This window comes from Olea europaea, unplaced genomic scaffold, assembly GCF_002742605.1.
Source record: "Olea europaea var. sylvestris unplaced genomic scaffold, O_europaea_v1 scaffold139, whole genome shotgun sequence".
In the NCBI taxonomy this organism is placed as follows: Eukaryota; Viridiplantae; Streptophyta; class Magnoliopsida; order Lamiales; family Oleaceae; genus Olea; species Olea europaea.
In genome coordinates, this window is record NW_019231420.1 from 148,642 (window position 1) to 159,839 (window position 11,198).

Below are 11,198 nucleotides of genomic sequence, written 5' to 3' on the forward strand. Positions count from 1 at the left end.
GACCAGTGCAATTGAGAGGATTCAAACTTTTGTGCTCTCCTTTGAATTATGAAAAGCTTGACCATTATGGTATTTCATGAACTTTAACGTTAATTATAATAGAATTATATATGTTTAGTTTCAAAAGTTTTAATGAAATTGGAAAGATTCGAACTTTTGCTTCCCTTCTGAATCATGCAAAACTTGGTGAATGTTAACATTAAATACAACAGAATTATGCCCCTCTTTGTCATCATTTAACAAATTAAATTGTTTGCTACAATAACATTCTCTAACACACATCAACATAATAAATTATTCTACATACAAACCAATAAAGTTTCTTTAAAATTCAACCACATATTCTCAAAAAAATACTAGTCAAAACTCTATAATTTCTCTCATAATAAGAGAAAACAGGCTCTATATATGTTTAATTTTAGCAAAGTAATAAATATATTTAGTTTTTATTGAGTTCGACGATCAACGGTCAACCGTGCTCACTTAAGATCCTGGATCCATCACTAATCTCATCTGCAAGATGCAAATGAAGCCGAAGTCGTCAGCAAATTTAAAGAAATCAAGTAAATGTTTTGATCCTATATAATAAATGTGATTTCAGAAGAGTTATAAATCAATCAAGGAGATGAGGAACAAGAGAGTTGATTATCTGAGGTCTATCAACTTTCAGATTTTGGTGTGTTCTACACCATATTTGGAAAATAGTCTGATTTTTTATGTGTGGTTACTACTTACTAGCTACCAAGGCCGGTCCTGGGCTGAGGCATTTGAGGCCTCAGCCTCAGGCCCAAAACCCTTAGGGGGCCCAATTTTGCTTCAATTTTTTTTTTTTTTTTTTTTTTGGGATAGTTTTGAATTTTGGATGTTATTTTAATTTTGTATTGTTTTCGTAAACTTGTAATGCTCAAATTTTTGAGTACATAATTGAAAATGTTATTAGATTTTTACGTAAATTTTTACGTTGATTTCGTCCGGGGGCCCAATTTACGGACCTCGCCTCGGGCCTCCATTATCACAGGACCGGCCCTGCTAGCTACTATATATAGGGTTGTCAATCACTAAGCCTTAATAGTAATACATTCTTCCATTTTCCATTAAGAAAAATAGAATGCGCTTACCTTTTATACCATAATCACTAAACCATATTTTTTCTCTCTTCGGATGCCCCCTTTTCATTTCCATTCCTACGATGATCAGACATCTATCGAAAAGGGCCATCTTAATAGTTGTCTCAAATGAAACATGTCCTTCCATTTTTTGTTTTGTACTGCTGATGTCGGGACACACTTGGCGAGGGATTACAACACCTAGAGAAACTCCTATAACAACTTTGTTGCATTAGAATGTAGGGCTGAACAAAACTATCGAACCGAGCAGTTATTCTTAAGTTAAATATCCAAACAAATATTTGAATCGAGAATCGACAAATTTAGCTCGGTTCTCGATTCTAGATCAAGAACCGAATAATAACTGAATTTCCTTAATTTTTTAATTAATTTATTTTAAATAAGCCGAATTATTTTATTTTTTCTTAATAAATTTGCTAACTAGTTAATTTAACTCACACCAAAAAAATATGATTTTTCTATTTCTAATTTTCAGTCCAAAGCCAACTTAATCAAATTGATCTAAATTTTATCCAAATTTGTAAATCTACTGTAGTGCCTTTTTACCATTCCAGAGAAATCGAATTGAAACTTAATAACGCCTCTTTTAATTATTGTAAGCTTGATATCTTCCTCTTCCTGTGATTTTAACAATTAAATCTATGAAAAACAGAACAAAGAGAGACGCAAAAAATACATAAAATTGGACTATGTTATTTTGTAAAACCTAAGATTGAACATATCATTAGTTGAATTAATGTAACTTTGTAAATATTAAAAAATTTAATTATAATACGGAACTTGAGAACCGAATGGAGCCGAACCAAATCCGAACTCGAACCTGAACGATTCCATAATTAAATTTGGATCCGACGGTTCCACTTACTAAATATCCTAAAATTTTGGGTCCGATTCAATTCTTGTTAAAATCAAATAGAACCGAACCATGTCCAACCCTATGAGAATGTACTTGAGATTTGCAGTTTCTCCAATGAGTCCTCCAAGTATTCTTAATGGTAAAGTTAGTCTTCCATCTATTCATAAATGCCATGTTAGTCCTCAAACTATCAAGAAATTCAAATCAGTCCTCCAAATTTTGAGGAATATCAAGATAGTACACTAACTTTCACTAAACATCAAGTTAATCCCCAAAAGATAAAATATATTTCGATGGTCCTCCAACTATTTAGAAACCCATAGCATCCCCAAGAGTTTTACTCCCACTTTTTACATGTTAGTGAAATCTTTATGCTCAATACTTTGATTTAAGTAGTCATTTATCTTTCTTGCATATGTATAAGATCAAATCCAATCGATTTCTAAAAAAGATTATTAATCCTTGATTTTTCGAGGAATCCTACCAAAAAAATTCAAGGTTCCAAACGGAATAGATAACAAAGCCACTTTGCCATCCACTATTACTAAATCACATGGGTTAAAGTAAAATCGCAAAGAGATCATTTGACTCCATTAGGTCCTCCCTTGGGACTGAATTTACATTTCATCATAGTTAGAGGACTATCTTGATGATATTGAGTATTTGAAGGATTGTCTTTACCTTTCTAGACAGAGAAATCACTAAGTTAACGCTTCAGAATAGTTGAAGGGTTTCTTTAATGTTTTAGAAATGTTGGAGGACAAAAGGCTTCTGTAAATTTTTGCCTTTTTTTTTTTTTTTCAAAAAATAGTAATTTTGATTTCTTTACGATTTACTTTGATGCACTAATTACGAATACTAAATGAAGTTGAAATATTGCATTCTTAATATCATTTTGAAATGTTCATGGACTAATTTTTCGTTTATTAACGATGTGTGAAATGGTCAAACATAGCAAAAATTACGACGTGTCAAAATAGGTTGTTCCAAGCTAGTATTTCTAGAATTTTGATAATATGCAAACTTTCAAAATTCGTCAACAATTATATGTTATTCAAATCTATAAATCGCCTATGTCATGTAGAACCTAATTTCAAGAACTACATTATAGTCATTTCAAATTGTCCAAACGGATATCGAAAATATTAAATATGCATCAAACTTATGTCTCAAAAAGATACGTTTAGATCATTGTTTCTTTAAAAAAATTCAATTATTTCATTAGTTTTTATTATTTTTGCACGATAAATTTTTCAATATAATTTATATCATTTTATTAGGAAATTTTACATAAAATACGACATCAAAAATTTTAGAATTGTTGCGGAATAAATGTAATTTACTTTAAATTTGAATTTCATTTACTTGTTGAATTAAATTTGAATTTTATTTCAATTAATTTACTTTCTACTTTCAATTTGATTTATTTGCTGTCAGCTGAGCACTTGTCAACAAAATGGTAAACAAAACTATACAACTAACAATATTCATTTAATAATATTGATAATGATATAATTATATGATGTCTTCAAAGTATCAAAATACATATTAACCTATTTTCATTAATATTCCCCCCCCCTCCCGACCCTTTTTAATTTTCGATCCCACAGAACGAAGTCTGGGTCCACCCCTGTTTGGGCCTCTAGTTACTTAGTGACATCATGATAGTCCTCCTAGTATTTGGAAATGTTAAGTTGATCACCTGACTATTTAATATCATTAATTTCATCCTTTAACAATTCACGAATATCATGTTTGTACTCAAACTAGTGAGAACATCAAGATAGTCCTCAAACTGTGCAAATATTTATTCGAAGAATCAAGTTAGTCCTCCAACTATTCAAAACCTTCATGTTAATGTGCCAACTATTCACAACCTCGACGTTGGTATTTCTACTATATGAAAATGTCTTATTAGTCCTTTAATTATTAACCAGCATCAAGTTAGTCCTTCAATCTTTCTAAAAACATCAATTTTATCCTCCAACTTATGAAAAGCATCAAGTTAGTCCTCCATCTATTTTGAAACGTGATGCTAGCCATCCAACTATTCGGTAACATCATGCTACTCTTCCAACTACTATGAAACGTCAAGTTAGTCCTCCAACTATTCCAAAGCATCACGTTACCCCAGAATTTAAATTTAGTCCTCCAATCATCCGAAAGTGAGCAAGTTTTGGGAGCCTTTCGCTGAAATTGGTGAAATCAAATCTGGATCCCCAACTAGATCTCATTTCTCGATTCCCCATTGGAGTCCCAGATAACAAGAATCCGATTTTGTTTAGGTTTCGTGATCTTTCAAATTCCCCAATCGCCGAGCTCTGAATTGGAATTCTCTCGTCAATTCAATCAAAATGCTGTTCTTAAAATCAAACCCGTTTCACAGTAGTTCTTTTTCTCTCTACCTTTTCCTCGCGTTTCTCCTCTTCCTTTTCTTTTCCCCGCTTGTGATTTTTGCTCAGGTATTTGTTTTTGTTTTTTTTTCTCTTTTCTATGTGTTCATATCTAGTTTTTGATGTATTGAGATATCTTGCTTTGGTTTTATGTATGAAATAATTAGGATTCTGGAAGGGAGGAATCAAATGCTGGAATAAAGGATCTGGGCAGACGAAGTAAAGTGAGTATACTCTTTTTATAAATAAATGTTTTAAACTGGCTATTTCGGAGTAAAAATAAACTGAAACCTTGGTTGAAGAATATTATAGATTGATAGCTAATTAGTAACTATGGATTTACTGTTATAGTTTGATGATAATTAATTTTTTTTAAATTTTGCTGAACAGATTTTTGTAGACAAAATAAAGACAGGTGTCGCAATAGATGAGATTGACCATGATTCCATTAATCTTGGTGTCGAGTTGGACTCTGGTCTTGGAGTTTTTGATGCTTTCTTTGCAAGTTTTTCCATGATTCTTGTCAGTGAGGTTAGTAAATTCATTTCTCTAGTATGATATGCTGCCAAATTTATCAATTTGAGCACTGTTAGTGGGCTTTTCTATGCTCTTGTTTTAATGGTTCTTGGCGTTTTCTAATATTTTGATCATAGTTTGAAGAGATAACGTTGTCTGCTTATTTAACTATTTTGGCCGGATTTTAAATTGTGGAGTACATACTTTGGCTTATAAAATCAATTTACTTTCAGGCAAAGAATTAACTCTGTTTGTTGGGAGCTTTCATCGGTTATTCCTTGAGTACTGTCTAATGGTGGTTTTCCTTTTAGATTGGAGACGAGACTTTTATAATAGCAGCTCTCATGGCAATGCGTCACCCCAAGTCAATTGTTCTATCTGGTGCACTAAGTGCCTTATTTGTGATGACAGTAAGTTAATTTCTTTTCTTGTTTCCTGAAATGAAGCATATTCTCGGTGTCCTGTGTTTTTGGTTCTCAAAACTGTTGTCTTGCGGATTATACTAAGGCTGGACTTGTTGCACATTTGAATTAGGTACTTTCGACTGGTCTTGGTAGGATTGTACCAAATTTAATATCAAGAAAGCATACAAACAGTGCAGCCACTGGTTGGTGATTTATTCTATTTTTTAGTAATTTACGCATAACATTTTTCCTTTCTTTTTTTATCACGTCTTTTTCTGAATAATACAATCAAATGAGTTGACATTTACTTGTAAAAGTATTATTTTTCTCAAACAATGAGAAACTTTTAAGCCCACGTTTGGCCCCCTCATTAAACTTTATCTCATTTTTCTCTCTCCTATTTTTAATTACACAATCTTTCATAAAATAATATTCCACGTAAACCGAAAACTTTTTTTCTTTTTCAACCACTCATTTTTCAAAAAAAAAAAAAAACACTATTCCACCCATTTTCACTTCAAAAAACGGGGGCTAAGTACATCTTTTGATGTTTGAAGGCATGAAGAGACTAAGTTCTCATGTCTAGTGGTGAATCACACATGGTATTTTAAATGCAGTATGATGGTGGTAACTTCCCACCCTAACTTTATCGGATTCTTCTACCAAAATAGTTGGTTCAACATATAATGCTTCTCAAACCCATATGATGCATTGACAGATAAACAGAATAAAGGAGAAGAGAAAGAGAAAGAGAAATAGAGAGAAGAAATAGAACGAAGAAAAGAGGAGGAGAAGGAGAAGAGAGAATTAAGCAGAAAAATTTAAGAACAGATAGGCAGAATTTGGGGACGGAAATCTGAAATATAATCTATAGCTTGAATACAGTGAAACTCTAGATTTTAAGGGAACTCTTATGCCCCATTTTGTTAGAATAGATTTTGTGAAAAGTGATTTTTTTGGAGAATTTGTTGTTAAAAAGGTGGAAAAATGTTTGGGCTTACAAAATTATTTATTGGGAGAATGAGTAGTTGAAAATTAGTTTTTAAAGAATGGGGCTTAATAAATACTACTAAACAAGATAAAATTCTAGTTAATCAAAATTCCAAACTATTAAAACCTGATCTAAATCAAACTTTATCTTTTAAATCCTGTTTATCCTAATATATGTTTAATTCTCCATCATGAATACTTTCCTAAGTTTACTCTTAAACTTCCCACAAACCAAATCAACAAGAAAATCGATGAAGGACAAAAGATAAACTCATCTCTTTTCAAAGTCACTTCATGTCAACCCCACACTCAGCTGTTTACTTCACACCACCCAGCTCAGCCCTTCCTTCCCCCACTTTCCATCGACTAACCTGAAATATCTGGTCCACTCCTAACATGACTCTGTCACCTGCTTCTCATGCAATTATCGGATGCTATTGCTGCAGGTGAAGACAGAACCTTGAAAAAACCGTCCTGAAGTAACAAAGAACTGATAGTTAGCAAGTTCGATAAGTTTTGAGGACTTTCAATTGAACTCAGATCTCAAACTAAGTTCTTAATAGCAAATGAAGAAAAGAAATTCAGTTCAAATCGTTTTAGTTGTTTCTCTTCAACAATATGCACAATAAATGAATTTAATTGTTTTACCATTTCATTTATTTCTTGCTAAAATAGTTAAAAGGAAAAGGAACTAATAGTTTCTATATTGAGATTTGAAAATGATTTGATGAAATTGAGATGTGGCGAATCAAGCAGGATGAGATCGAGACGGGTGGTGGTGGATGGAAGTATGGTCGTATTTTTGGAGGCCTGGCGATAGGTATAGTAGTGAGGAGGAACTCGAAGGTGGGTGGGTGAAGACAACACTGGCGAATGAGGATGAAGAAAACTGGAGAGTGTGGATGGAGAAGGCGGATGGGGTTAAATGAGGGAGAAATTATGTATGTATTTCAAGTAATTGAATCATATATGGTTACACAAATGTTCGATGTTTTAAGGATTGAGACTAAGAAGTACCTTCTTTAAAGCTATTGAGTAAAGTTCCTACCACTGCTTTACTCGAAAGTTTTTTATTGATTTGAAGGGCCTAGAGTTCCTGCCTCTTATAAGCTGACATTCTAAATTTGGGTTTTTCATCTGGTTGAAACTTGATTTGCTTGAAGCCCCTTCTTAGGGTGCTCGTGTACATTTCTGAGCTATAAAATGCAACAATTCTGTTATTACACAATCACGTGGCATATTGACAAATATCACTGCTTTTGTATAGTTTGAATATTCTTAATGAGAATCAAAGAACAAAGATCTGCTTTCCGGAATTACACATTTTTACTGCTTAACATTTATTCTGCTGTTGGATAGTCAAATTGGTTATGAAACTGAAAAGATGCCCTCTTGCAGTTCTTTATGCCTTTTTTGGGCTCCGGCTACTTTATATCGCTTGGAGATCGGATCCAAAATGCTCACAGAAAAAAGAAATGGAGGAAGTATGTTTTCCTAATTCTGAATGAGTTACATGTAGTTATCATATCCTGTGTCTTCTAATATGAAGGACCACCATTATATTTATTTTAGAGCTGAATTCAGTTCTTAGTCACTGTGTGCTTTTGTTTAATGCAGTAGTGGCACTAGGTCAGTGTTTTTCTGGAAGTGCCCAAGGCTTACAGCCTGAGATTTGCCTTATGAGGCATTCATTAGGAGTTTTAAAGCTTATATTTTGAATGTCCTGTTATCTGGCTTATACCTTAACTTACTGTTGGACACCTCAAGGTGTAAGCATTAAGGCAGCTGAGGCAAGCATTGTGTCTTCTGGCCTTTCGCAGTCTATTTCTGCTGCTAGTCTCAGCTTTAAATGGGGCATTCTTTAGGAGCCTTAGAACTTATGTTTACGTAGACCCTATCATAAGACTTACGTCTTAAATTACTAAGGCGCGCACTTCAAAACTTTGAGCATTATGGCAGCTGAGGTGAGCATTGTATAGTCTGCCCTTTTGTGGTGTATTTTTTCACCTAGTTTTGACTTTTTAAGGATTTTGACATGTTTTACACATGGACCAACCTTGAAAGCTAAAACGAAAATTTGGATTTTAGAGAAGAAAAAATGGCCGGTGCTTGCCCAACCTTCTAGTACAATTGAAGTGCGTCTCCCAAGTGAAATTGCAACTTTTCAGTAGGTTACTAGTGACATGAGACCTGTAACGCGCAGTGTTGCGTATTGTTTCTTTTATATTTTTCTTGTGTGGTAACTTTGTTTTGCTTGTGAATGTGTCTTGTTAGTTTTATGTTCGTGTAAACTTATCTTGGAAAAGGGAATTTAGAAAATGCGCTTATTTTGATTCAAGGATTAGAATTCTCTCTCTCTCTCTCTCTCTCTCGATCAATCTATCGAGTCTCAATACTTCCCTTTTCAGTGTCTGACCCCATCTTGTTTGCCTTGGAATCTCTCGTATGCTGCATGGATCAACTCAAACCCCTATCCCCCTCTTGCCCTTTTTATTACTTGCTGTCAAAACGGCCTGATACGATGACGTCAGGTAGAAGAGAAACTTGAAACTGGACAAGGGAAAACAACATTTCGACGTTTCTTTTCTAGATTCTGCACACCAATCTATTTGGAGGTATATCTTACTTTTACGCACTTGAAGTCACATTCACATTTCATTGTTACTGTGCTTTTTTTCAAGCTGATAAAATTCGGTGGAATCCAGAACATCTGGAAATTAAATTGCAAATGTCTAATCAGCTTTTATTCTTCCAACAATCTTTATGTGCAGTCATTTATTTTGACATTTCTAGCTGAGTGGGGAGATCGTAGCCAGATTGCAACAATTGCTGTAAGAATTTTTCATATCCCCCCCAACCCCCAACCCCCCTCTTTCTGAAGCTCCTTTGGGTTATGAATATGTGGATGATCTTGAGCAAATTCAACTTGTAAAGTGGTCATCGATCCTTTTCTCCATTTCTTTTCTCCCATTTCTTGTCAAATCACAGCCAAATGTTTAGATTTACTCAGGCATATTTCAATTGCTAAATTATAAATTTGAATTTTTAGAGAAGTTAAGTTGACATGAGGGCTCTTTGTTAAAGACAAAATTTAAACAAATGAATGTATCCTTTAAGAATTTAGTCGAGGTGCTTCAACATGGTATCAGGAGAGGAGAGATCCTGAGTGCAAGTTGTGTCACATCCATAAATGAAAATTGTGCACGTGTTGATAAAAATTGAATCTCTGGCCTGCATGTGAGGCGGTGCGTTGAAACTAAATTTAAATAAATGAGCCCCTTAACCAAAAGATTAAGCTTTTAGACATAGTAGTTCAACATAAATATATTACTTATTTTTACTTTTCTACAGTTAGCTACACACAAAAATGCAGTGGGAGTTGCTGTTGGAGCCATTATAGGACACACCATTTGTACATCATTAGCAGTTGTCGGTGGAAGCATGCTAGCATCAAAGATCTCACAGCGCACTGTTGCGACTGTTGGGGGGTTGCTTTTCCTCGGTTTCTCCCTGTCTTCGTACTTCTATCCTCCTCTATAACCACGGGATGCTGTATGTTAATCTGATTGTTTTAAGAAATGGTGGCTACCCGTTTAACTTGTATTCCTCACCATTACCAGAAAAGGTTAATATTGACACTGTTTAATAGCAGATCTTTACCCTATTATTTTTGTACGTATTACTATACAGAAATATGTTACACGTTTGTTTGTCTGGAGAATGTTAAATCTTGATTGTCGATAGCTTGAATGTACATAATGGATTGTCATCCCAGTTTTGATGCACTATTTTGGGGAACTAATTAATTTTGTGATTGATGAATAGATAGATTTGTGATGATGGATGGTCTGTTGTTGCTAGTTCTTGTAAATATTCTGCAAGTAGTTCTATTTCTATAGTACATATTCAATAATATCTTAGAAGAGGAATGCTACATATACATAATTATTTACAGATTGATGTACAGATAGATGACATGACAGTATATTAAAATTTAATTAATTTTCTTCTTTCATTCTCTCTCTTCCAAACTTTTTTTTCTCTTTTTCTGCACATGAATTTGTAAACAATCATGTACAAGTAGCATTACTTTTCTCAGAATCATGTATGTATCCATAAAGAGCGAGCCTCTCCAGATCATTAATATGTATCTATCTATCCTTTTCATTCGAGGAGTGCCCCTTGTGTATCTTGGCTACTCTTTTTTTTTTTTTTTGTAAAGAATTAGAAAATTTCTTGATTCAATCTGACCTACACAAAGCTAGGAAAGTACCAACAAGAAATCTACCCTTATTGTTGGAAGCTAATAATGACTTTTACAGCTAAAGATTTTTAAAATAGTTAAAATTTTTACTGATATCTTCAAACTCATGTCATAGAGCATGCCTTTAATCCCAACACGCATCCATCCGCCTTGCCAAGTATAAACCAATTAGCGGCATCAATCAACATTGTCTTGCTTCCAGCGACAGGGTGGAGGTTCGAATTCTGGTGGAAACCTGCGGCCAGATTTATTTGGTATGGAGCAATCAATTTGGAGGAGGATTTCTTGTGCGCGGAAGTGTACAGGCGGTGGGAGGAACTTGTGATCCAATTGAGGCATAATCCGCGATTTACCCCCTCCAAGGTTTTAGGTGCAAGAGTCTTGGGGGTCCAAAATTTAGTCTAGTGTAAGTTGGGATACCTGGATATCAAAAAAAAAAAAAAAAGTATAAACCAATTTGCAATCTTTGTCTGGTCCCAAAAGTAATGGAATTTGTCTTGTCTAAATTTAATGGGAAACTAGTTTTAAATTGGTGAAAACTTAGTCATGAAAATCCAAAAAGCAAGTCACAGATTCATGACCAACCCAGATAATGTTGCACTTCTGAAGTTCTAAAAATACCAAGTTTGCTAAAAGAGATGAGAATTC

At 34.0% G+C, this 11,198-nt stretch overlaps 1 protein-coding gene across 3 annotated transcripts; it reads left to right on the forward strand.

Moving 5' to 3' along the window:
- The first annotated feature begins 4,150 nt into the window (after positions 1-4,150).
- LOC111375580 (GDT1-like protein 3) lies at positions 4,151-10,126 on the forward strand. Of its 3 annotated transcripts, XM_022998418.1 has the most exons (9): positions 4,153-4,445; positions 4,544-4,600; positions 4,767-4,907; positions 5,204-5,302; positions 5,427-5,499; positions 7,685-7,770; positions 8,818-8,901; positions 9,058-9,117; positions 9,638-10,126. In XM_022998418.1, the coding sequence occupies exons 1-9, from the start codon at positions 4,338-4,340 to the stop codon at positions 9,824-9,826; spliced, it is 897 nt and encodes a 298-aa protein (XP_022854186.1). In that variant the 5' UTR covers positions 4,153-4,337; the 3' UTR covers positions 9,827-10,126. The 3 variants fall into 3 exon arrangements, with proteins under 3 accessions (XP_022854187.1, XP_022854188.1, XP_022854186.1); XM_022998419.1 differs by lacking the exon at positions 9,058-9,117 and having other exon boundaries at positions 4,151-4,445; XM_022998420.1 differs by lacking the exons at positions 8,818-8,901; positions 9,058-9,117 and having other exon boundaries at positions 4,152-4,445.
- The last annotated feature ends 1,072 nt before the right edge of the window (positions 10,127-11,198 follow it).

What these genes read in the sequence shown, in the direction of transcription:
- LOC111375580 (XM_022998418.1), top strand. Translation starts at nt 4,338, where the DNA reads ATGCTGTTCTTAAAATCAAACCCGTTTCACAGTAGTTCTTTTTCTCTC. An exon ending in TACAAACAGTGCAGCCACTG is followed by an intron (nt 5,500 to 7,684) that starts GTTGGTGATTTA and finishes GCCCTCTTGCAG; the next exon opens with TTCTTTATGCCTTTTTTGGG. An exon ending in AGAAAAAAGAAATGGAGGAA is followed by an intron (nt 7,771 to 8,817) that starts GTATGTTTTCCT and finishes CGATGACGTCAG; the next exon opens with GTAGAAGAGAAACTTGAAAC.